We start from the raw sequence: 26,377 nt of genomic DNA, 5'->3' as shown, positions 1-26,377 counted from the left end.
TGAAAAGACAGCCTTCCGAATGGGAGAAAATAATAGCAAATGAAGCAACTGACAAACAACTAATCTCAAAAATATACAAGCAACTCCTGCAGCTCAATTCCAGAAAAATAAACGACCCAATAAAAAAATGGGCCAAAGAACTAAATAGACATTTCTCCAAAGAAGACATACGGATGGCTAACAAACACATGAAAAGATGCTCAACATCACTCATTATTAGAGAAATGCAAATCAAAACCACAATGAGGTACCACTTCACACCAGTCAGAATGTCTGCGATCCAAAAATCTGCAAGCAATAAATGCTGGAGAGGATGTGGAGAGAAGGGAACCCTCCTACACTGTTGGTGGGAATGCAAACTAGTACAGCCACTATGGAGAACAGTGTGGAGATTCCTTAAAAAATTGCAAATAGAAATGCCTTATGACCCAGCAATCCCACTGTTGGGCATACACACAGAGGAAACCAGAATTGAAAGAAACACATGTACCCCAATGTTCATCGCAGCACTGTTTATAATAGCCAGGACATGGAAACAACCTAGATGTCCATCAGTAGATGAATGGATAAGAAAGCTGTGGTACATATACACAATGGAGTATTACTCAGCCATTAAAAAGAATACATTTGAATCAGTTCTGCTGAGATGGATGAAACTGGAGCCGATTATACAGAGTGAAGTGAGCCAGAAAGAAAAACACCAATACAGTATACTAACACATATATATGGAATTTAGGAAGATGGCAATGATGACCCTGTATGCAGGACAGCAAAAAAGACACAGATGTGTATAGCGGACTTTTGGACTCAGAGGGAGAGGGAGAGGGTATGATGATTTGGGAGAATGGCATTGAAACATGTATAATATCATGTAAGAATCGAAATGCCAGTCTATGTCTGATGCAGGATATGACACGCTTGGGGCTGACGCGCGGGGATGACCCAGAGAGATGTTGTGGGGAGGGGGGTTCATGTTTGGGAACGCATGTACACCTGTGGTGGATTCATGTCAATCTATGCCAAAACCAATACAGAATTGTAAAGTAAAAATTAAAAATAAATAAATAAATTTAAAAAAAAAGAAAAGAAAATTGATAACAAATACCAAAAACCAGACATTAAAAATCTAGAGCAGAGGTTAAACTCCCAAAGACGCAATATTAAAAATACAAAACAAAACAAAACAAAAAAACAAAAAATCAATCGCAAAAATTATAAAATATATATATATGAAATTTGCTTTAAAAATAGGGTATTTTTTGCAAGGTAGTAGTAGGTTATAATGGAGAAGGTAATGGCACCCCACTCCAGTACTCTTGCCTGGAAAATCCCATGGACAGAGGAGTCTCGTAGGCTGCAGTCCATGGGGTCGCTAAGAGCAGACACGGCTGAACGACTTCACTTTCGCTTTTCACTTTCATGCATTGGAGAAGGAAATGGCAACCCACTCCAGTATTCTTGCCTGGAGAATCCCAGAGACAGAGGAGCCTGGTGTGCTGCTGTCTATGGGGTTGCACAGAATTGGACACGACTGAAGCAACTTAGCAGCAGCAGCAGCAGTAGGTTATAAAAAGGAAAATTAAAGGAGTAATAAAAAACAAAAATAAAAAATTGTTTTAAATTGAAAAATGATAACAGTAAAAACATATTTAGGAATTTCTCTGGAGCTGTAAAGTGCAGTGTGGGGTCAATTCAGTTTCAAATAGTTCCCTGTTCCAGCTTATACTTCTTCTCAAGGTCTATACACCGCTTCCAATGCTTAGTCAATGCTAACTACAGGGTTTTAATCTGTTGCACCTGTCACTTCCAAAGCGGTTCCCTCTTCTTTGTTTATTTTGGCTTCCTCTGTTTGCAAGTCTCTTCAATGTCTAATTTCCACCCTAACACAAGAGGGTGAAGGTGGTCACTTATTTAGGCTTGCTTGTTCGGTTGTGCTGTGGGGAGGGATGAACACTGCAAACAAATATCACTTGGTTTGTGTAGGGAGTGCTCGCAGTGTATGGACCACACTGGGTTTGCCCCAGCTCATGGCTTGTGTGCCTTCCCAGTCTACCCTGCTCAGGTTCCTGGTGGTTCTGCAGGGGAACTGTCCAAAGTGGGCCCTGGGTTTTGTGCACTTTCCAGGTCTAAGCTGCTCAGGTTCAGGTTCTCAGGTACTCCACAAGGGCACAGACTCGGTTGGGCTTGTGTTTTGTGCCCTTCCCAGGTCCGAGGAGCTCAGGAGACCAGGTGCTTGGTGAGTGCACTGTCCCAGGTGGGTTGCATGTCTTAATCACCTCCCCAGTCCAAGCCTCTTGGTTTCCCAGATGCACTGCAAAGCACCATCTAAGGCATGCCCTATGTCTCCTCTGGGGAGCTGATATCAGGCTTCGACCTTCTTGGCAGATGTCAACCATCCAGGATCCCAGGAAAACTTGGTTAGCAACTGGGAGCCTGGTCACAGTTAGGTGGAGGATGCCATCTCTGGGGCAGAGATTGCCCCTTGCCTTCTGGCTCTGGCTAGTGCCCACCTGCCTCTCTGCCTCTGGCAGGGGGATGGGCTGGTCCATTTCCAGTTAGCTCTCCTTTTGTATTCTCTCAATCTTTTGTTCTGTGAGTGGGCCAGGCTGCGCCTTAGGTTAGAGTTTTTCTTGGGAAAGTTCTCTCTCTCTCTCTCTCTCTTTTTTTTTTTTTTTCTCTTTCTCTGGCTATCCCAAAGTTTTGGTTGGGATCACATTAGCTCCCTCATATTGTCCTCAGGGCATTCAGGCCCGGCCCTTAGCCTAAGCATACAACTCGTGCCTCCCTGCTCAGCCCCCGCTCTCTGGTGGCGGACACAGGCATCTGGATTACTTCTTCACTGGGACTTGCCATTAGCCACGTATTCTGTGTGTGTGTGTGTGTGTGTGTGTGTGTGTGTGTGTGTGTGTTTCTCCTTCCAGTTATGTTGTCCTCTGAAATTACAAAACTCCTCCACAGACCCTCTGGTGAGAGGGTTTCCTGGTGTTTGGAAACTTCTCCTCCATGACTCCCTCCCTGGGCTGGGTCTTCATACCTAACACTTTTGTCTCTCTTTTTGTCTCTTATATTTTGTTCTACCTCCTTTCGAAGAGAATGGGCTGCCTTTCTGAGTGCCTGGTGTCCTCTGCCAGCATTCAAAAGTTGTTTTGTGGAAGTTGCTCAGCAATAAAATAATCTTTTGAGGAATTTGTGTGGAGAAATTGGTTCTTAGTTCTATTCCTCTGCCATCTTAGGACTGCCACACCCCCCATGGTGAGGGATTTTGAGTACTCGGCTCAACATAATATAGTCCCCAGTGTCTGTGGCCCAGACACAAATGGTAGAAAAGAGAGAATCTGAGTTTGTCCCAGACACCAAATAAGTGGGATCTCTACCAACAGGAACCAGTTCCCCCACACCAACTGGGCATCCAGAAGTCAATTCACTTCTGACGCTAAATCCTCAGAGGTGACCCTGTACCCACAGGGTGAGGACTCCATCTCTGAGAACTGCCCATAGTTCAGGAGTTGATCTCGAGCCCTGAGGTCATGCACACTTGTAAACAATTGGCTATAATTTCTGAGATCCTTTGACTCACCTCCCATGTTGAACATTAGAACCATTCATTGAATTCAGATAAGCCCTTTACATACTATTGCTACTCATTATCAATGATAAAACTCAGGGACAGCAAAATGGAGGAGAAGCATAAGGCAAAGAAGGAGTAGGAAATGCTGAGTCTCCATGCCACCTCAGGACATGCCTCCCTTACAAACCCTTTATGTTATCACCTCCCTTGAAGCTCTCTGATTCTAGTGTTGGTGAATTTCAATTGAGGATTGGATGGAGGCAAATTGATGGAATCTTTGACCATTGTTAATGGAACTCAATATCAGTACTCACTCCTCTCCCCAGAGTAACTGTGGACTGATCACTTAACCCTCTAATCGTCTGATGGCATGTTCCGAATCCAGGTGCACACAGACACTGTCTAACGCCTCATCCTTCACTGATCTCATTACTTAGAGAATGACAATAAAATCCAAGTGTTTTAGGAGGCCTAGGGCATGAACCAGGGAAAGGATCAAATATGGATCTTTTTACTATTCTAAAGTGGTTTTTAGGGATGGGGTAGAGTCTAGCAATAGACAGTGTCAGAGATAAAGTTCATGATTCTGTAAAATGAGGTGGGATATTTTTATTTAAAACAACACATAATGACAATTTTTTTGAGAGTCAAGAAATGTCCCTGGAGTTCAACTGCTCACTTTCCAGAAGAAATCCAGAGAGGGCTAGCAGCATCCACCACACCCCTCTTCCTGCCCTTTCCATGGACTCACCTCCTTTCCCTTTGGTCTGTAGAGGAGAGGTGAGCTGGGACTTACTCTGAGCCTGGTTGCTTGTTTCACCTCCAGGGATGATGCCCAGCATGGTGCCCAGGAGAATGAACAGGGCTGCAGAGGATCAGAGTCTGCTCATGTTTGTGACCTTGCAGAGGGTGTCTATGGAAAGACAGATGCTGAGGGATCAGTTTATATCCCAGCAGATGGGTAAGAACAGGTGAGAAGGAGGGGAGCAAGGAAATGGAGGATTTGGAGTCAGTCATGTACAACGTGTAATCTCCTCTGCTTCCATTGTCCTGCTTCTGCCTGTGCATGCATGTCTGCTGAGTCACTCAGTCTGGTCTGACTCTGAGATTTCCATGGACTATACCGCCAGGCCCCTCTGTCTTGTTTCTGTCTAGCGGGTCCAAATGCCAAGTACCCGGATTCTCAGACCTGACTCTGTCTGAGGTCTAATGAAAACACAGAATGTGATTCTACAGGTGGAATTTTGGGCAATACAGTCACACAAGGAGCATCCCAGCTCCTAGAGCAGCACATGGCATTGGATGGCCAGTGAGTGGATGAGAGCAGATCAAAAGCCAAGTAAGTAAACCATAGTGTGTTAGCTCCGGTCCTCCTTTACAGACTCGTGCAGGTGTCATCGTATGTGGGTGTCAACGCCACCTCTCTTACATTAACCCTGCCTACTTCAGAAGACGGATATGACACGGGTAAGCTACCAGCAATCATTGTGGCAGCATCTCTATTGGAAAGATACCAGCTCTTTACCTGGCAATGGCCCAGTCAGATGTTGAGCTAGGGGGAGAGCATCTCCATCTGGGGCACAAAACCTGATATTCTGGGTAGAAACAAAGTAAAGGGAACCGGCAAAAGGGAGGAAGAGACAAACAGCGTCTCCAGAACTGACCACCCACTGTCCCTCACCAGGTTTCGCCAACAGGAGAGCTACCCCCCTGAGTGGATCCCAGGGACCTTGGAAATTGCTTGCAACACTACCCCACCACAACTGTGGACTCTGCAACAGTGGTTCTTAGAACAGAAGACCCGGTTGGAGTCCCAGTTCTTTCTTTTGCTAACTCTGAAATCGGGGGCCTTATTTTATAACTAAAAAAAGCAACACTCAGAGATGTTGAGAATTTGCCAAAGATTTCAAGGCAGGGAGTAACAGCACCAGCACCCTGTGTGTTCTCATTTATTTAAATACCCTACTTGCTGATTTCCACAAGTCTAACTTCACTGATCTGAATTGAAACAGACACTCTCTGTTCTCCAGGTGCATCCATCCTAAATCTTTTAGAAGCAGAGCAGGGTAACATCATCAAAATCCCTTTACTTGGGAGAGTGGGGACCTGCCATCTTAGAAAATGAATAAAGGAGAAAAGTGCCATCTCTATGCTGCCATTCTCTTCCTTGAAGGATTCTAAGCATGATTAATGGAATAATGCAGGCAAAATGCTTACACAGAGCCTGGGATACTAAATGGTAATTGCCCTTCTTTAACTAAAGCAAGAGCTCCCTCCTACCTATGACTTCAGGGAATCAGATTCCTTAGGAAAGTGGACAACTGAGCCTCATGCCCCAGGAGAACAATCTTCCCCCAAATTTGACTGAACTTAGAAGAAAGAAATGAAAGCTCATGTGGAGATTTGTATCTCCCAGGTTTAGGTGTGGCTTGGGGTGGCTATTAAGACGTCAATGATTCTGTCATGTGTTTGCTTCCTATACCCAGTAGGGCACAGTCTCTTGACAGTGAACTGGGAGGTGCCCACTGTCTGGAGAACAGTGAGAAAGACCAATATTCCCACGGACCCTCTTGATTAAGGTTTGCAGTTTTAAGGAAAAGACACCACTCCATTCAGTTTAATTTAGTATATGCATTTATTGAAATGCATTATTGAATTATTTTTAAAAATGCATTATTATTGAAATATAGCCACAGTGTTTGAAGCTATGGAAAGGAAAATTGCAACATCATTGTAGGATCAGGAAGCTTCAACATCGCAAACCCTTCTTGCATTACTGATTCTGAGAACTGGTTGTGAGAAATTCCACTTTGGACACCTACAAAGAGAGCAGTGATGGTAGGGAGGGGGATGAAGCTGAGGATGCAGTGAGGATATGAGTGAAGACAAAAATCCTTCATCAAACTGCAGGCTCTATAATTACTCTGGTCATGACGAATGTGCTCCTACATTCCTTCCTTTCTTCCTCAAATAATTAGGAACTGTCGCCTTGGTGCCAGGAACTGAGCTCAGTGCTAGGAGTAAAAGGAAGACATTCTCATGGTGCTGAGAGCCATCTGGGTGAGACAGAATTAGACATGTTGACCAATAGAAGAAAGGAATTAGGTTCTGCTGAAGAGGGGAGGGGACAGAAGGACTGCGAGAGACTGAACAGCTTCAGAAGCAGACATGGCCCAGCCCTGCAGGGGTCTTCCTCGGGCGTCACATTTTCTGGGAACCACTCTTCACATATCCTCTGCAAAAAGAAAGGAACTTGTTGAGTGCCATCATTTTAGCCCCAGACAAGGACACCTATCATCTTGACAGAGCCTAGAGTTTGCAAAAAATATGTAACTATAGTCCCCATGATCCAAAAGGCCAAAAAGAGGGAAGTGAGTTTTCCATGCCAAGGTGGGGCACTCAGGAGCACTGCAGACCTGCCCCGGAGGGTGGTTGACTCAGTATTCCTCTCTAAGATGGAAGAGCATGTGATTAGCTTAGAATGTCATAAAAGGCATCTCGGTTTGACCTTCTGCCAAGCTGACCCCTGGAAAACTTGCTCAGTCTGTGGTTTCACAGGATACTGCCACCTCTTCTCCTGGGAGGCATTAAGGAGGAAGACACTGGGCAGGTGTGACTGGTGTGTGGTCCCCTGAGCTCCACTTCATTCCCCAGTCCTTCCCCTGCCCCTGTGCCCTGCCCCCTGTCTTACCACAGGTCCACTGTCACTGGAGAGCAGGTCACTAAGCAGTCCGATAATGTCTGGAAGTTGTTCTTGTTCCCTTCACAGCCGCCATATACAAATGGCTCGCAGTACCCGGCCGTGGCATTGTAGAAGTACCTGGTCATCCGGTCCTTGCAGGGGCCCTTTAATTCAGGCTCCAGGCAGAATTCAGGCTTAGAAGCTGCTGGGAAAGGAGGGGCAATGGCTCAGTTATGAGGACGGTCACCACAGCTCATACGAGGACAACAGCTAGAACTGCCAGCTTCTTTGGGATAGAGAATGCTAGGCTTGAGGAGGATGGTTCAATGAAAAGGCCATTTGAAAACCTTTCTGTGACATAATTAGGAATGTTGATAAGGGTGAAATGATATATGAATCATATAAATTTCTATATCTCAACATAAAGTATTTTAACAAAAATTGATATAAAGCCTTTGCTTAGCCTCAAAAACTTCTAGAAGGCTTCCCTGGTGGGTCACTGGTTGGGAATCTGCCTTCCAATGCAGGAGTCCTGGGTTCAATCCCTTTGTAAGAGAACTAAAGTCCCACATCCTGAGGGATATCTACGTCGCAGGCCACAATTACTGAGCCAGTGGCCTGCAACTAACAACAAAAGCACCAAATAAATGCTCAAAAAGAAGAAATACACAACTCTATGGCAATCAGATGAGGTCACAGGTGAAAATCATTCCCTATAAGTCAATAATTACTGGGTCTGGTACCTGGGTTTTATAATGCTGTTGTCTGCATTTTGTATATAGTAAAAATGTTCCACTGTGAAAAAAAAGAACGTGAAGGAATCATGCTATAATGGAAAAGGGCATAAAGAAAACATACCAGTTTGTTTACTTCTGATCCCTCAGGAAGACTGAATAAAATGAATGTTGAACTATCAATATGTTGACATTGTGATTATAAGAAGAAATATAGGTGTACTTTTTTTTCTTTAATTCTTTTTCTAACACTGAGTTCCTAAACATGTTGGTATTTCTAATGTGATGAGAACAATGAAAGTATCTTCTAGTATGTGAAGTCAGTGATTTTGGATAGACCCTCGTAAACCAGAATGGGTTCCTATAGCACAGGAAAGGACTGTCTACAGGGTGGTGGGCACTTTCATTCACACCCTCCACTGTGGTCTTCTATCCACCACCCCTTTGCCTTCCCTCAATCTCAGGGAAGATAATGGAGTTGTCTGTTGCACACTCTGCCATGGATAAAGATTTAATGCATCATGACTAGGTAATTAAGCCTCCCTAGAAACCTCAACAGAGCAAGACATTCATGTGATTAGAGAGATTGGGATCCACCCAGGGAACAAGATAGATCACACTACCTGTGGACCACCGCAGCAGCCTGCTCACTGGCACTGGGCCTCGGTCTCTGCCCTTTGCCCCCTAGAGGATACTCTGTGCACTGCAGCCTCAGACATCCTGATTGAGCCCCATCCCATTGCTCCAAAGATCACCTCCTCAGTGACTCCTCTTTTCTCTGAGAATCAAACTCTGATTCTTATAAAGGCCCACAAGGCTCCTCACAACCTGCCCCCATGCCTCATCCCCTTCCACTCTCCTTCCCTCCACCCACTCGGCTCCAGCCAGCCAGGTCCCAGTTGCTGCTCAAACAGACCAGACACATTACTTCTGCAGACTCTACTCAATGCCACCTTATCAAAGAAGGTTTCTCTGAAACTGAAGAAAAAGCACAGCATCCTTTCTACGCACCACTCTCTACTTTCTAAAAACTTATAACCTGCCATAGGTTTTCTCCTCTTTGCTATTGTTTGTCTCCCTACTACAAGGCAAGCTATATTGCCATATTTTTTCACGGCTTTTTCTCCACCTGAAGAACAAAGCACTCTAGCGACATAGTAACTCCCATTATCATTCTCTCCACAAGTGCGCAGTCATCAAATAGAATGGATATAATTGATTTCCTTTTAATAAGAAATCACCTTGATGATGGGGCACATCAATATAATGGTCAATCTCCTTCTAACATTCAGTCTCCTTCCAGGAGAGTAAAATAGTCTGTGTGGGTTATCACTGACCTCAACATGTCTCTTAAACCAAATATTTATGGAGTTGTGTGGAGGTTTTCAATAAATAGCCATATTGACTCACTTAGTGGCCACTGCTGACTGATCTCAATCTCAGAGTCTTCCCTCCTCCCCAGAGGAGGCAAGAAAGTGGTGAAATCTCCAACCTCTAAATGGGTGTTTGAGTTTTTTGGAGGACCAACCCAGATCTGAAGATTCCTAGGTTGCTTTCCCTGAGTGGTCTCATGATTTAACAAAGAGAGGAAATTCTAAGAGTTTCAGGAGGCCTGGGCAATGAAGCAAGACAAGGATCAAATATGGATCAAATATATGAATAAGAAAATAATAATCAAAAGAGGACAAGTGAAAGGGCCTGGAGACTTTGCTCGTATTGTCTTAACCTAGATCCCATGAGACAAAGACTGTGTTTCTCGTGTTCGTGCAGTTTCCCGGCTCAGTGGTCCTATGTCTTGCTGCTTATTTTAATAATAGAGGAATCATCATTACTTCACATATTGATATTTTTTCTTGACCAAAGGAGGTCAAAGATCATGTTCTTCAGATTAACACACTGGTGGAAAATGGACAAAATTGGTCATGAAATATGAATAGATGATTGATATTCATGACTGATAATCTCTTAAAGAATGCTTGTGTATTTTTCTGCTATTTAGTTGAGGAAATTGCAGATGACTGGCCCCAGAGCACAGAGGACAGTGCTGGTGGAGTCAGAACAAGATACTCTCCCGTCATAGCCTGTCAGATGCAATACCTGATTCTACCCGGAATTCGAAAAATACCACTTACTGGTAAGAGTTTCTGGAGGCAGTGTCCTACATTCATTACTTCCCTGTCCTCAAACCTCACCTAAGTTCCCAAATCAGAGCAGAGAGTGAATTTGGGTTTCCCTTGACACCAAATATGTGGTATCTAGACTAACATCAACCAAGTCCCCAAACAACTCCTGGACATATGCCAGTCACTTAACATCTGATATGAAATCCATGCTGTTAGTACATTTACCACTCACTGAGGGATCACAACTGTCCTCACTTTAGTACCAACCATGTGGTCCAAGTCACTTATGCTTGTAACCAAATGGCTAAAATTTGTGGATTCCATGACCACATCTCCATGTTCAATAACTGAATGGAACTGACCACCAGAATGAGGAAAACCCTTACTGACTGTTCTCAGATTAATAGACTTATAAATTCACAAAGAGTGAAACAGAGGAGGTGTGTAGGACGAAGGGGACTGTGGGTTGGCAGAGCCTTCCTGCCCTAGTGAGCACAGGACTCTCACGTCATGTATTTGTATTCACCACCCCAAAACTCTCTGAATCCTAATATTTATTCCGGTTTGAGGTTTCAAAGGAAAGAAGAACTAAAGAGCCTCTTGATGAAAGTGAAAGAGGAGAATGACAATGTAAGGTCCAGTAGATGGTGATGGACAGGAAGGCCTGACATGCTGCAGTCCATGGGGTCGCAAAGAGTCAGACAGGACTGAGTGACTGAACTGAACCGACTGAACTGAGGGTTCAGGAATCAGGCTTATTGATTAAATCATCGGCCATGGGTGATTGATCTCAATCTCAGTGACCTGCTCTCTCCCCAGAGGTGCAGAAAATACAAAACCTTTCTTACCATTTTTGAGTATTTGTGTTAGGAACTCCTCAACTGTATGGTTCTCGAATTGCGTTCCGGAAATCATCACCTGACCTATGAAAGAGAGTAAATTGCAAGAGTTTCAGGAGGCCTGGTCCATGAAACAAGGAAAGGATCAAAAATGGACAAGAAAATGACAATCAAAAAGGACAAGGGAAGGAGCCTGGAGACTTTAGTAAAATTGTCTCAGGCCTGTTTGCACAGCCTACAACGCAAGAGCTGTGATTTTTGCTTTCCCTGCAGTTCCTCCTCACAGTGTCTCCACATCTTTCAATTAGGTTTCATAATAGAGAAATAATCATTATTTGATAAAGAAATAGATTTCATTGTCCAAAACAAGTAGGTAGAGAAAGTGCTTTCAGATTAAAACATCGTGGTGGAAAATGGACAAATCTGGTAATGAAATGGGAAGAAATTGTTTATATTCATGACTCATCAGTTCAAAACCTCATGGAAGAAACTTCCCCTATTCAGATGAGGAAACTACAAATGACTTGCCCTGTGACACAAGCGTATGGGTGGTGGGATCAGGACAAGGTACTGCCATATCACAACCCACTGATACACTATAGATCTCCTTGGAGGTTGAAGATATAGATAACTGAGAAGAGTTTCTAGGTGCAATGTCCTACTTTCACTACTCGCCTCCCCAAGCCCCATGTGAGCCCTCAAATCACAAGGCAGGGTGAGTCTGGGGTTTTTCCTGACTGCAAAGATATGGTTTCTGCACCAACCCCATCCAATTCCCAATACCCAGTGGGCACCCCACTGTCAGTTGACTTCCGAGACCATATCTGTGGAGTTAGTGCCAACGCCACAGGTTGAGGTATCAAGATTCTCCTGACATCAGATGCCAGCCATGTGGTTCGAGTCACTCATACTTCTGACCAAGTAACTAAAAGTGGGAGTTTCCATGGCCCCACCTCCATGCTCAATATCTCAATCAAACCAGCAACTGAACTCAGGAAAACCTATACTTACTGTCCTCAGAATAATATACAGGAGAAAACTCAGAAACAATGCAATGCAAGAGACATTGAGGGCAAAGAGAGAGTGGAGGTGTGGGGAGTGTTCATGTCCCAGAGCACAGCACCCTCACAACACCACCATTGGTTCCCACCCATAAGCTCGCTGAATGCCAGAATTTATAAAATTTTATCCTTTAACATTATTGAGCTTTCCTTCAATAGTGATATTGACTGAATCTTTGGGCAGCAATGACTGATCTCAACCCCAGTGCCCTCCCTTCTCCCTACAGGTGAAGGAGTTTCAAACCTTGAATTCCATTACTGATTATGTCAGCCAATCCTTTTAGTCCATGAAATATCTTGGTACCTACGAAAGACAAACATTCCAAAATTTTCAGGAGTCTTGGACCATGAACCAGAAAAAGGATCAAATATGGATAATAAAAAGATAGTCAAACATGGACAAGGGGAAAGGCCTGGATACTCTGATCATTTTTCCTGATCGCTCTGATTAACTTTTATAACAGAGAAATAATCATTACTTGGCACATACTTATTCTTTCTGGCCCCAAGCAACTAGGTAGCGAAATTATTTCAAATAACATACCCACAGGAAAATCACCAAAATTGGCCATGAATATGAATAAATTATTTCTATTTATGATCAGTAATATGTTCAAAGAATCCATGTAGCAGATATCTGCTATTCAGATGAGGAAGTTCAAGACAACGTGCCCCAGGACACACAGCATGTTTGTGGCAGGTCAGGAAAAGATATGGTCATGTCACAACCCATTTGATATACTATCCTATTCGGCCAGGAACTCTGAAAATACCGATAACTGCTGAGAGCTTCTGGATGCAGTGTCCCAGAAGTGCAGTGTCCTTTGCATTACTCCCCTGTCCCCAGGACTCAACTGAGTTCCCAAAGCACAAGAGTGTGAGTTTGCATTTCCCTGACACCAAATACATGGTGTCTCTAGCAACAATATCGAATTTGCCAAACACCCACTGGGTGTCTTCAAGTCAATTTTATTCTGATACAAAATCCAGGCAGTTAGTAGAGATTCTGCACGTTGAGGGCTCAAAACTGTCCTCAATTCAGATGACAGTGAGGTGGTTGTGATTTGACAAAGTAGCTAAAACGTGAAAGTAACATTACAACACTCCATGTTCAATAACTCAATAAATCTGATGACCAAACTCAGGAAGACCACTCACATACAGATCTCAAGTTATTCTTAAGGATAAATCTAGGCACAGCAAAAATGAGTGAGACTTGCAGGGCAAAGTAGAAGTGGAGTTGTGAGGAGCCTCCATGTCCTAGAGAACATCGGACCCTCATCACTGTTGTGTGATACCACCCCAAAAGCTCCCTGATTGGCCACATTTGTGGATTTTCATTGAGGTTTCACTAAACAGGCATACTGACTGAATTGTTGGCCAGTGAAGATTACTCCCAATCCCAGTCCCTCCCCTCTCCCCAGAGGTGGAAAAAGTTCAAACCTTTAACCACACCATCGATGACATGGGAAATCACATCTATTAGTGAACGCTTCTCATGTCTCCTGCTATGGCTTGTCTCCAGACCTATGAAAGACAGCAGATTCCAGGAGTTTCAGGAGGCTGAGGTCATGCACCAGGACAAGGATTAAATATGCATAATAAAGTAATAGTCAACACTGGACAAGGAGGGGACAATATGGATAATAAAATAATAGTCAAAAGAGGACAAAGGAAAGGGCTTGGGGACATTTCTAATATTGTATCTGCCTTGGTCCCAGGGGCAAAGCCACACTGGGCTCTGTGTGTACTTTTTTTCTCTGCACTGGATCTGCTCACTCATCCAGGTTTTTCTGGTTATATTCTTAATAGAGGAATAATTGCTCTTTGACACATATACTTTCTCACCTAGAGCAAGTAGGTAGAGAAACCATTTTCACATGAACACATCTTGGTGAAAAATGCACAAAAGTCACCATGCTATGTGATTCAACTATTAATATTCATGACTGGTTTCTTTTCAAAAACCCATGTAACATGTATCCCCTGTTCCAATGAGAAAATAGCTGATGATTTGCTCTAGGACATGACATGTAGCTATCTGGGTCAGGACAAGACACTGTCACATTACCACCCATTTGTTACAGTACCTGATTCTGCCAGGAACTCTGAAAATACAGATAAGTGAGAACAGTTTCTGGGTGCAAGGTCCTGCTTTCATGAATCCCCCGTTTAGGAACATCACCTGAGCTCCCAAATCACAGGGGAGAGTGTCTGGGTTTTACTCTGACAACAAATATGTGGTCTTTTAAGAGCAACCGAGTCCCCACACACCCATTGGGTGTCTAGCAAGTCAATTTACTTCTGATTTTTAATCTGTGGAGTTAGCGCAGACTCTGCAGGTTGAGGACTCAAGACCGTCCTCAACTCAGCTGCCAGCCCTGAGGTCCCGAGTCGCTCATGCTTGTGATCAAATGGCGAAAATTGGGATGTCCATGACCCCATCTTCAAAATCAACAGCTCAGTAGAATCAGTGGATGAACTTAGGAAAAACACTTGCTTACACTTCCCAGATAACTGTACAAAATATAACTCAAGGCAGCAAAATGGAAGAGATGTGTGTGCAAAGCGGGATGGAGCTGTGCCCAGCCTCTGTGCCCCAGTGAGCACAGCACCCTCACATCAGCTGCCTGTATTCAAAAACAAACAAGCTCTCTGAGCCCAGTTTTATGTATTTCTTCCTAGGGTTCAGTAAACAAGCATGTTGGTTGGACCATCAGCCACTGCGATTGATCTCATTCTCAGGTGCCTCCCCTCTCCACAGAGGTGCTGGAATGAGACATGGTGAAAACTGGAACCATGTAATGGATGTTTGAGGTTTCTTGGAGACCAGCCCCATCCTGAAGGTACCTTGAGGCTCCTCTTGTGACTCATTTTATAACCTATAAAGTCAGTAAATTCCAAATTGTAGGAGGCCTGGGCTATTAACCAAAGCAAGAATCAAATATGCAGCTTTTTGTTACTGCACTACAGCAAGGTTCACAGACAAGGCAGGGACCAGGAATAGAGTCTCAGAAATGGGCCTTGATCTGGTAGAGTTAAGTGGGATAGACATATATTTAACATAAAGCAATTAACCTCCAATTAAATAAATTTATTTTTAAAAAAATAAAAATAAAATAAAACCAAGCAGAAGATAAATAAATAAATAAAGATATCCTCATGAGTGTCATGATGTCAGCTGAGTTAAAAGTTTCCAATGTACAATATTGTAAATTAATTAGCCTCCAATTAAAATAAATAATTTTAATTTTAAAAAATGTTTCCAACATAAGACTTGCATGGTGTTCTAGTAGATAAGAATCCATATGCTAATGTGGGGGGCATGGGCCTGGTTGGGAGGATCCACATGCCTAAGGGTAACTAAGCAAGTGATCTGCAACTACTGAAACCAGATGCCTAGAGTTCTGCTCTGCAACAAGAGAAGACACCCCAACGTGAAGCCCACACATCACAACCAGAGAGCAGCCCTGGTAACTAGGGAATATCCTGGCATAGTCAGGAAGACCAATGCTGCAAAAGCCGAACAAACAAACATCCTGCCCAACGTGACAGGAAAAATTCAGAGAGGACTGGTAGCAGTGTGGTCACAACTGGCCCCCAGCCCTTTCTGACACTGAGTTCCTAAACAGCTTGGTATTTCTAATGTGATGAGAACAATGAAAGTGTCTTCTGGTATGTGAAGTCAGTGATTTTGGATAGACCCTCGTAAACCAGAATGGGCTCCTATTGCACAGGAAAGGACTGTCTACAGGGTGGTGGGCACTTTCATTCACACCCTCCACTGTGGTCTTCTATCCACCATCCCTTTGCCTTCCCTCAATCTCAGGGAAGATAATGGAGTTGTCCGTTGCACACTCTGCCATGGATAAAGATTTAATGCATCATGACTAGGTAATTAAGCCTCCATAGAAACCTCAACAAAGCAAGATTTTCATGTGATTAGAGAGACTTGGGATCCACCCAGGGAACAAGATAGATCACACTACCTGTGGACCACCGCAGCAGCCTGCTCACTGGCACTGGGCCTCGGTCTCTGCCCTTTGCCCCCTAGAGGATACTCTGTGCACTGCAGCCTCAGACATCCTGTTATTGAGCCCTATCCCATTGCTCCAAAGATCACCTCCTCAGTGACTCCTCTTTTCTCTGAGAATCAAACTCTGATTCTTATAAAGGCCCACAAGGCTCCTCACGACCTGCCCCCATGACATCTCTGCCGCATCCCCTTCCACTCCCCTTCCCTCCACCCACTCGGCTCCAGCCAGCCAGGTCCCAGTTGCTGCTCAAACAGACCAGACACGTTACTTCTGCAGACTCTACTCAATGCCTCCTTATCACAGAAGGTTTCTCTGAAACTGAAGAAAAAGCACAGCATCCTTTCTACGCACCACTCTCTACTTTCTAAACACTTATAACCTACCATAGGTTTTCTCCCCTTTTCTTTGTTTGTCTCCCTACTAAAAAGCAAGCTATATTGCCATATTTATTCATGGCTTTTTCTCCACCTCAAGAACAATCACTCCAGCAACATAATAACTCCCATTATCATTCTCTCCACAAGTGCACAGTCATCAAATAGAATGGATATAATTGATTTCCTTTTAATAAGAAATCACTTTGTTGATGGGGCAAATCAATATAATGGTCAATCTCCCTCTAACATTCAGTCTCCTTCCAGGAGAGTAAAATAGTCTGCATGGGTTATCATTAACCTCAACACGTCTCTTAAGTGAAATATTTATGGATTTTATTGGAGGTTTTCAATAAATAGCCATATTGACTCAGTTAGTGGCCATTGCTGACTGATCTCAATCTCAAGAGTCTTCCCTCCTCCCCAGAGGTGCTGACAAGAAAGTGGTGAAATTTCCAACCTCTAAGTGGGTGTTTGAGTTTTTTGGAGGACCAGCCCAGAGCTGAAGATTTATAACCCTAGGTTGTTCACTGAGTGGTCTCATGACTTAACAAAGAAAGGAAATTCTAAGAGTTTCAGGAGGCCTGGGCAATGAAGCAAGACAAGGATCAAATATGAATCAAATATATGAATAAGAAAATAAGAGTCAAAAAGGACAAGTGAAAAGACTTGGAGACTTTGCTCGTATTGTCTTAACCTAGATCCCATGAGACAAAGACTGTGTTTCTCGTGTTCGTGCAGTTTCCCGGCTCAGTGGTCCTATGTCTTGCTGCTTATTTTAATAATAGTGGAATCATCATTACTTGACATATTAATATTTTTTCTTGACCGAAGGAGGTCAAAGATCATGTTCTTCAGGTTAACACACTGGTGGAAAATGGACAAAATTGGTCATGAAATATGAATAGATGATTGATATTCATGACTGATAATCTCTTAAAGAATGCTTGTGTATTTGTCTGCTATTCATCTGAGGAAATTGCAGATGACTGGCCCCAGAGCACAGAGGACAGTGCTGGTGGAGTCAGAACAAGATACTCTCCCGTCATAGCCCGTCTGATGCAATACCTGATTCTACCCGGAATTCGAAAAATACCACTTACTGGTAAGAGTTTCTGGAGGCAGTGTCCTACATTCATTACTTCCCTGTCCGCAAACCTCACCTAAGCTTCCAAATCAGAGCAGAGAGTGAGTTTGGGTTTCCCTTGACACCAAATATGTGGTATCTAGACTAACATCAACCAAGTCCCCAAACAACTCCTGGACATATGCCAGTCACTTAACATCTGATATGAAATCCATGCTGTTAGTACATTTACCACTCACTGAGGGATCACAACTGTCCTCACTTTAGTACCAACCATGTGGTCCAAGTCACTTATGCTTGTAACCAAATGGCTAAAATTTGGAGGTTCCATGACCACATCTCCATGTTCAATAACTGAATGGAACTGACCACCAGAATGAGGAAAACCCTTACTGACTGTTCTCAGATTAATAGACTTGAAAATTCACAGAGTGAAACAGGAGGTGTATAGGACGAAGGGGACTGTGGGTTGGTAGAGCCTTCCTGCCCTAGTGAGCACAGCATTCTCACGTCATGTATTTGTATTCACCACCCCAAAACTCTCTGAATCCCAATATTTGTGCAGGTTTGAGGTTTCAAAGCAAAGAAGAATGAAACAGCCAATTGATGAAAGTGAAAGAGAAGAGTGAAAAAGTAAGATCTAGTAGATGGTAATGGACCCGAAGGCCTGCCATGCTGCAGTCCATGGAGTTGCAAAGATTCAGACATGAGTGAGCGACTGAACTGAACTGACTGAATTGAGATTTAGAGAATCAGGCTTATTGACTGAATCATTGGCCATTGGTGATTGACCTCAATCTCAATGACCTTCCCTCGCCCCAGAGGTGCAGGAAATACAAAACCTTTCTTACCGTGTTTCAGTGTTTGTGTTAGGAACTCCTCGACTGTATGGTTTTCGAGTTGCGTTCCAGAAATCATCACCTGACCTATGAAAAAGAGTAAATTGCGAGAGTTTCAGGAGGCCTGGTCCATGAAACAGGGAAAGGATCAAATATGGACAAGAAAATGACAATAAAAAGGACAAGGGAAGGAGGCTGGAGACTTTAGTAACATTGTCTCAGGCTTGTTCGCACAGCCTACCACACAAGGGCTGTGTTTCTTGCTTTCCCTGCAGTTGCTCTCCTCAGTGGCTCCACATCTTTAAATTTGTTCTCTTAATAGAGAAATAATCATTATTTGATAAAGAAATGGTTTTAATTGTCCAAAACAAGTACATAGAGAAAGTGTTTTCAGATTAACACATTGTGGTGGAAAATGGACAAAGCTGGTTATGAAGTGGGGAGAAATTGTTTATATTCATGACTCATCATCAGTTCAAAGACCTCACGTAAGAAATTTCCCCTATTCAGATGAGGAAACTGCAGATGACTTGCCCCGGGACACAAGCATGTGGATGGTGGGATCAAGACCAGATACTGTCATATCACAACCCACTGATACACTTATAGATTCTGCTTTAGCTTGAAGATATAGATAACTGGTAAGAGTTTGGGGTGCAGTGTCCTACTCCCACTACTCAGCTCCCCAAGCCCCTTGTGAGCCCTCAAATCACAAGGCAGGGTGAGTCTGGGTTTTTTCCTGACTGCAAAGATATGGTTTCTGCACCAAACCCATCCAATTCCCAATACCTAGTCAATGGACTAGGTAACCCACTATCAATTGACTTCTGAGACCATACCTGTGGAGTTAGTGCCTATGCCACAGGTTGAGGTATCAAGACTCTCCTGACATCAGATCCCAGCCATGCGGTCCAAGTCACTCATATTTCTGACCAAGTAACTAAAAGTGGGAGTTTCTATGACCCCACCTCCATGCTTAATATCTCAATCAATCTGGTGACTGAACTCAGGAAAACCTATACTCACTGTCCTCAGAATAATATACAGGAGAAAACTCAGAAACAATGCAATACAAGAGACATGGAAGACAAAGAAAGAGTGGAGGTGTGGGCAGCATTCACGCCCCAGAGCACAGCACCCTCACATCACCAGCATTGGTGCCCACACATAAGCTCGCTGAATGCCAAAATTTATGGAGTTTTATTGTTTAACTTTATTGAGGTTTCCTTCAATAGTAATATTGATTGAATCTTTGGGCAGCGATGACTGATCTCAACCCCAGTGCCCTCCCTTCTCCCTACAGGTGAAGGAGTTTCAAACCTTGAATTCCATTACTGATTATGTCAGCCAATCCTTTTAGTCCATGAAATATCTTGGTACCTACAAAAGACAAACATTCCAAAATTTTCAGGCATCTTGGACCATGAACCAGGAAAAGGATCAAATATGGATAATAAAAAGATAGTCAAACATGGACAAGGGAAAGGGCCTGGATACTCTGATCATTTTTCCCAGGTTGTTCTGGTTAATTTTTATAAGAGAGTAATAATCATTATTTGACACATAATTATTCTTTCTGGCCCCAAGCAAGTAGGTAGAGAAATTATTTCAAATTAACATACCCACAGGAAAATCACCAAAATTGGCCATGAATGTGAATAAACACTTTATGATCAATAATATGTTCAAAGAATTTATGACCAATAGTATGTTCAAAGAATCCATGTAGCACATATCTGCTGTTCAGATGAGGAAGTTCTAGATGACCTAACCCAGGACACACAGCATGTGTGTGGCAGGTCAGGACAAGATATGGTCATGTCAAAACCCATTTGATATACTATCCTATTCTGCCAGGAACTCTGAAAATACCGATAACTGCTGAGAGCTTCTGGATGCAGTGTCCCACTTGCATTAATTTCCTGTCCCCAGAACTCACTTGAGCTCCCAGCGCACACAGAGTGTGAGTTTGGATTTCCTTGAACAAAATACATGGTGTCTCCAGCAACAACACCCAATTTCCCAAACACCCACCGGGCGTCCACAAGTCAATTTTATTCCAATACAAAATCCAGAGAGTTAGTATAGATTCTGCATGTTGAGGGCTCAAAACTGTCCTCAATTCAGATGACAGTGAAGTGGTTGTGATTTGACAAAGTAGCTAAAACTTGGAAGTAACATTACAGCACTCCATGTTCAATAACTCAATAAATCTGACGACCAAACTCAGGAAGACCACTCACATACGGATCTCACGTTATTCTTAAGGATAAATCTAGGCACAAAAATGAGTGACACACGCAGGGCAAAGTGGAAGTGGAGGTGTGAGGAGCCTCCGTGTCCTAGAGACCCTGGACCCTCCCATCACTGTCATGTAATACCACGCCAAGAGCTCCCTGAATGCCCATATTTATGGATTTTCGTTGAGGTGTCACTAAACAGGCATATACATTGAATCGTTGGCCAGCGGTGATTGTTCTCAATCCCAGTTCCCTCTCCACTCCCCGGAGGTGGAAAAAGTTCAAACCTTTAACCACACCATCGATGACATGGGAAATCACATCTATTATTGAACGCTTCTCAGGTCCCCTTCTATGGCTTGTCTCCAAACCTATGAAAGACAGTAGATTCCAGGAGTTTCAGGAGGCTGGGCCCATGCACCAGGACAAGGATCAAATATGCATAATAGAGTAATACTCAACATTGGACAAGAAAGGAGACAATATGGATAATAAAATAATAGTCAAAAGAGGACAAAAGAAAGGGCCTGGAGACTTTACTAATATTGTATCTGCCTTGGTCCCAGGGGCAAAGCCACACTGGGCTCTGTGTGTTTCTTGTTTTCTCTGCAGTGGATCCTCTCACTCATCCAGGCTTTTCTGGTTATATTCATAATAGAGGAATAATTGCTCTTTGACACCTAAATATACTTTCTCGTCCAGAGCAAGTAGGTAGAGAAATCATTTTCACATGAACATATCTTGGTGGAAAATGCACAAAATTCACCATGAAATGTGATTCAACTGTTTATGTTCATGACTGATTTCTGTTCAAAAGCCACGTAATATGTATCCCCTGTTTCAATGAGAAAATTGCAGATGACTTTCCCTAGGACCTGTAGCTACCTGGGTCAGGGAAACTCATTGGCATATTACAACCCATTTGATACAGTACCTGATTCTGCCAGGAACTCTGAAAATACAGATAACTGAGAACAGTTTCTGGGTGCAAGGTCCTGCTTTCATGAGTCCCTTATTTAGGAGCTTCACCTGAGCTCCCGAATCACAGGGGAGAGTGAGTCTGGGTTTTACTCTGACAACAAATATGTGGTCTTTTCAGAGCAATCGAGTCCCCACACACCCATTGGGTGTCTAGCAAGTCAATTTACTTCTGATTTTTAATCTGTGGAGTTAGCGCAGACTCTGCAGGTTGAGGACTCAAGACCGTCCTCAACTCAGCTGCCAGCCCTGAGGTCCCGAGTCGCTCATGCTTGTGATCAAATGGCGAAAATTGGGATGTCCATGACCCCACCTTCAAAATCAACAGCTCAAGAGAATCGGTGGATGAACTTAGGAAAAACACTTGCTTACACTTCCCAGATAACTATACAAAGTGTAACTCAAGGCAGTAAAATGGAAGAGATGTGTGTGCAAAGCGGGAGGTAGCTGTACCCAGCCTCTGTGCCCTAGTGAGCACGGCACCCTCACATCAGCTGCCTGTATTCAAAAACAAACAAGCTCTCTGAGCCGAGTTTTATGTATTTCTTCCTAGGGTTCAGTAAACAAGCATGTTGGTTGGATCATCAGCCATTGGTGATTGATCTCATTCTCAGGTGCCTCCCCTCTCCACAGAGGTGCTGGATTGAGACATGGTGAAAACTGAAACTGTGAAATGGATGTTTTAAGTTTCTTGGAGACCAGCCCCATCTTGAAGTTACCTTGAGTCTCCTCTTGTGACTCATCTTATAACCTATAAAGTCAGTAAGTTGTAGGAGGCCTGGGCTATTAATGAAAACAAGGATCAAATAGGCAGCTTTTGTTACTACACTACAGCAAGGTTCATGGACAAGGCAGGGACCAGGAATAGAGTCTCAGAAATGGGCCCTGATCTGGTAGAGTTAGGTGGAATAGATATATATTTAATATAAAATTTTAAAGATATTCTCATGAGCGTCATGATGTCAGCTGAGTTAAATGTTTCCAAAGTAAGACTACCATGAAGGTCTGTAAGATAAGAATGCACATGCTAATGCGGGGGCATGGGCTCTATGCCTGGTTGGGAAGATCCACAAGCCTTGGGTAACTAAGAAGGTGATCTGCAACTACTGAGCCCAGATGCCTAGAGTCCCTGCTCTGCACAAGAGAAGCTACCCCAACAAGAAGACTCCACATCACAACCAGAGAGTAGCCCTGGTTACTAGGGAATATCCTGGCATAGTCAGGAGACCAATGCTGCCAAAACTGAACAAACAAACATCCTGCCCACCGTGACAGGAGAAATTCAGAGAAGACTGGTAGCAGTGTGGTCACAACTGGCCCCCAGCCCTTCCATGGACTTCCATCATTTCCCTCCAGTCTGTACAGGAGAGGTGAGCCTGGACCTACCTTGGTCCTGGGTATGGTGTTCATGCACCGGAGTGCTGTCCACCAGGATAACCAGGAGGAAGAGAAGGGCTGTGGAGAGGCAGAGCCGGCTCATCTTGTGGTGGCCTTGCAGGAGGGCTCCTGAGGATGCTTGGGATGGACAGACTGAGCTTTTAATATCCTGGCTGAGGGGTGGGGTCAGAGGATGAGGAAGGGAGTGAGGTAGGGGAGGAGCTGGGTCAGTCCTGTTTATCGTGAAATCTCCCTCCTAACTAATGCTTTCTGTCTGCAGGGGCCAAGTCTGAGAACTAGTCTGAGAATAGTAGTTATCAGGCTTGATTATGCCTGTGGGTCTAATGTAAGCACAGATTGTGATCAGACAGATGGAGTTTGTCCAATATGGACATTTAGAGACATCTCAGAACCTAGACAAGTGTGTGGCACATGATGGACAGCCAGTGAAGGGATGAGATGGATCAAAGGACGTATAGGTGAATAGCAGTGTGTTAGCCCAGGTCCTCCTTTTCAGCCTTGTGTTACTTTCATCACATCTGGGCCTCAGTGCCCTGACCCCCCTCACCTACCTCAGATGACAGGGGTGACACAGGACAGCTTCCTGCAACCATTGCCACAGCTTCTCCACTGGATGGACGCTTGCTCTTTTTCAGGCATTGGTCCAGGCAAGAACTGAGCTGGAGAAGGTTAGGCCTCCTGGAGTATAACCCTCTTTAAGCATTGAAAAACGAGTAAGGGGAGGGGGCCAAAGGGAAGCAGGGACGTGAATACATCTCCACCGCATGACCACTTGCTGCCCCTCTCCTGGTCTTGCAAACAGAAGTGCTGCCTGCATGAGCGTACTTCAGGGGACCTTGGAAGACTGCCTATACCACCTTCATCCTCCTGCTCTCCCTCATTGGTGATGGGCCACAGGACCTCAGTTAGGGTACCAGCTCTTGTAATCCTAACTCTGTGCCTCAGGATTTAAATCTCCCAAAACCTCACGTGTTCAGGTGTCATGTGAGATCTGTGCTTCCCACATCATGTGGCTACCTAGGAAGCAGTGGAGGCACCTGGCATGTATATCTTCTCTGGAGAAGTGAAAGTCCTTTGTAGTAGTAATAATAGCAGTAATGAGTAATTACATCAGGGAAAACTTTAATTCCTCACTGTGGCAGGCATTACCCTAAGCACTAACACGTAAAACTCATCGAATCCTCAACAATTTTTTTTAAAAAAGGGAGAAACTGTTGATATTTCCTTATGTGATTGAGGAGGTACCTGAGATAACTGGAAATAAAGTAATTTACTTCGATCATAGGTTGTAGAGAGAGGATTGGGACCCAGGGATCTGACTTGAGAGTCTGTGCACATGCACTCTGCTGCGTTGGAAGCTGTAAACCAGAGTGCACACGTCAGGGGTGACACACCCACTCTCCCTTTGCTCATCCTTGTGTGTTTACTTGTAGTTAAAGCCACGTAGCACACTTTAGTGGAGAAGGCAATGGCACCCCACTCCAGTACTCTTGCCTGGAAAATCCCATGGATGGAGGAGCCTGGTAGGCTGCCGTCTATGGGGATGCACAGAGTCAGACACAACTGAAGTGACTTAGCACTAGCAGCAGCACACTGTAGAAGAGCAATATGTCTTAATATCGAGTTATCCCAGGACAGAAGGACATCAGTAGCCAGTTACACACAAAAGAGCCAGTGTGAGAAGAGGGTCTGCTCTCTCTTGAGATATTTCACATGAATGATTTCATTAGCCTCAGGTGACCCCAAAACATCTGGATCCTCATCCCATTGCATCAAGGAGAAAGCCATGGCTCAAGAGGGGAAGCCACTTGCTCAGGACACACAACCTGCAGATTGTAAAATGATTAATAGACTTTAGTTCAAGAGGCCCTCTGGCCCTTCCCCTCTTCCTGCCTCAATCTGTCCACCTGAGACCAGGGAGCAGCGAGACTCCCTCTAAGAGTGCAAACTCCTCTTATCTCCCCCCTCCTCTCTCATCTGTCTGTCTTTCTCAACAAGTGTCCTCCTGTCCTGTCCTGTCCCCTCTTGGGCCCAGGTGAGAGCACACCCCTCCGGTCTTCTGGAACATAAGCTTCCTGATGGGCTGATCCTCTCTCCACATCCCCCCGCTTGTGTCATGTATAACTAAGATCTCTGATTAGGAAGCTTATCCCTTCCTGGGGCATCTTTAGAGAAATCACAAGACAAGAAAATCACAGGGTATCTATCTGGATAAACCAGAGAACCCAAAACTCTGATATCAGGTCATATCTCTGCTCAGTCGTATCATGTTCAGTAATTATCTCTAAAAAATGAGAAATTTGAATTCCACACTATCTAATGCCACATCCGGAAAAGATGGAATGTATCCTGGGCATGCAGGAGATGTTTAGATTTTTCTGAGGCTTTGTCCTGTGAGCATCATTTATATTCAAAGCATGTGGTCAATTTCAGGCTAATGGATAAAACAGCCCCTGGCTCTTTGGAAATAAGTAGTTTACTTTCTTAAAATGGTGTTGTGAATACTATTTTTATTAGAATTATTTTCAGGCTTAAAAGGGAAAACACAAAGCATAGGTTGCAAACGTGGCTAGTATCTAAGTATTCTTAACCCACACAGTACCATTTACAATTTTGAAACATTTCCAGGATTTAGCAGTGGGAGATTTTATTAAAAAAAAAAAAAATGAACGCCTCACATTGTTGGAAAAAGTAAGTGATCTGACAACACACTCCTGCCATTTAACAAGAACCCTCTTCTGCCCTTGGGATTCTCCGGGCAAGAATACTGGAGTGGACACACATCCCCTTCTCCAGGTGATCTTCCCAATGCTTGGATCAAACTCGGGTTGTCTGCATTGCGGGCAGATTCTCTACCATCTGAGCCACCAGGGAGCAGTGGGTCAACACTAAGCAAGCTTCAGAATCCATTAGACATTTGTTTAAACACAGATCTAAGACCTCTAATTTCTGAGGCTTGATTTGGTAAGACATGTTTGGGACTTGGGTCTGCATCTGCCAGGTTTCTAGGACTGAAGGTGCTGCTCAAGAGATCACATTCTGAAAGCCATAAACTAAGCTAAGGAAAGCTGATCTCTTCTCAGGAGGGGAGTGTTCTCTCCAGATTCCATAATCCCTGTCATTCCTTGTTGTCCATCCTGCCTCCACTCCCACTCCAAATATCTCCAGCCATATTTCTCACCTGGTCCCTGGGCATTAATGTTGTGACCTATGAGATGGGCTCACAGTAAGTGTTCAGGAAAAGGTGTTAGTTTTATTTCTAGCCACTAAGTCATGTCTGGGATCACTGTGGGTCTGGGACAGGCCTCCCTGATCTTTACATTGTTCCCTTTGCTTTGCAGTTGCCAAATACAAATGACTTTAAGAACCCAGACCCAACCTTGTAGAAGTATCTGATTATTTTGCCCTTGCAAAAG

The 26,377-nt window shown here is 43.9% G+C and overlaps 1 protein-coding gene across 1 annotated transcript in view; it reads right to left on the bottom strand.

Annotated features, from left to right (window-relative positions):
* Positions 1–23,043, bottom strand: part of LOC120869429 (trophoblast Kunitz domain protein 1-like) — a 45,101-nt gene extending 22,058 nt beyond the window's left edge. Inside the window, exons 1-5 of the mRNA XM_040248746.1 lie at positions 22,950–23,043; positions 20,873–20,956; positions 19,666–19,725; positions 18,358–18,432; positions 7,261–7,456 (exon numbers count right to left, since the gene is read on the bottom strand). Coding sequence (XP_040104680.1) covers positions 7,261–7,456; positions 18,358–18,432; positions 19,666–19,725; positions 20,873–20,956; positions 22,950–23,043 — 509 coding nt within the window. The remainder of the gene's footprint in view (positions 1–7,260; positions 7,457–18,357; positions 18,433–19,665; positions 19,726–20,872; positions 20,957–22,949) is intronic.
* Positions 23,044–26,377: the final 3,334 nt, after the last annotated feature.

The sequence above is a fragment of the Oryx dammah genome, unplaced genomic scaffold, assembly GCF_014754425.2.
Source record: "Oryx dammah isolate SB20612 unplaced genomic scaffold, SCBI_Odam_1.1 HiC_scaffold_10, whole genome shotgun sequence".
NCBI lineage: Eukaryota > Metazoa > Chordata > Mammalia > Artiodactyla > Bovidae > Oryx > Oryx dammah.
Note: the sequence above shows the minus strand (reverse complement) of the source record. Positions and strands in the feature narration are given on the sequence as shown.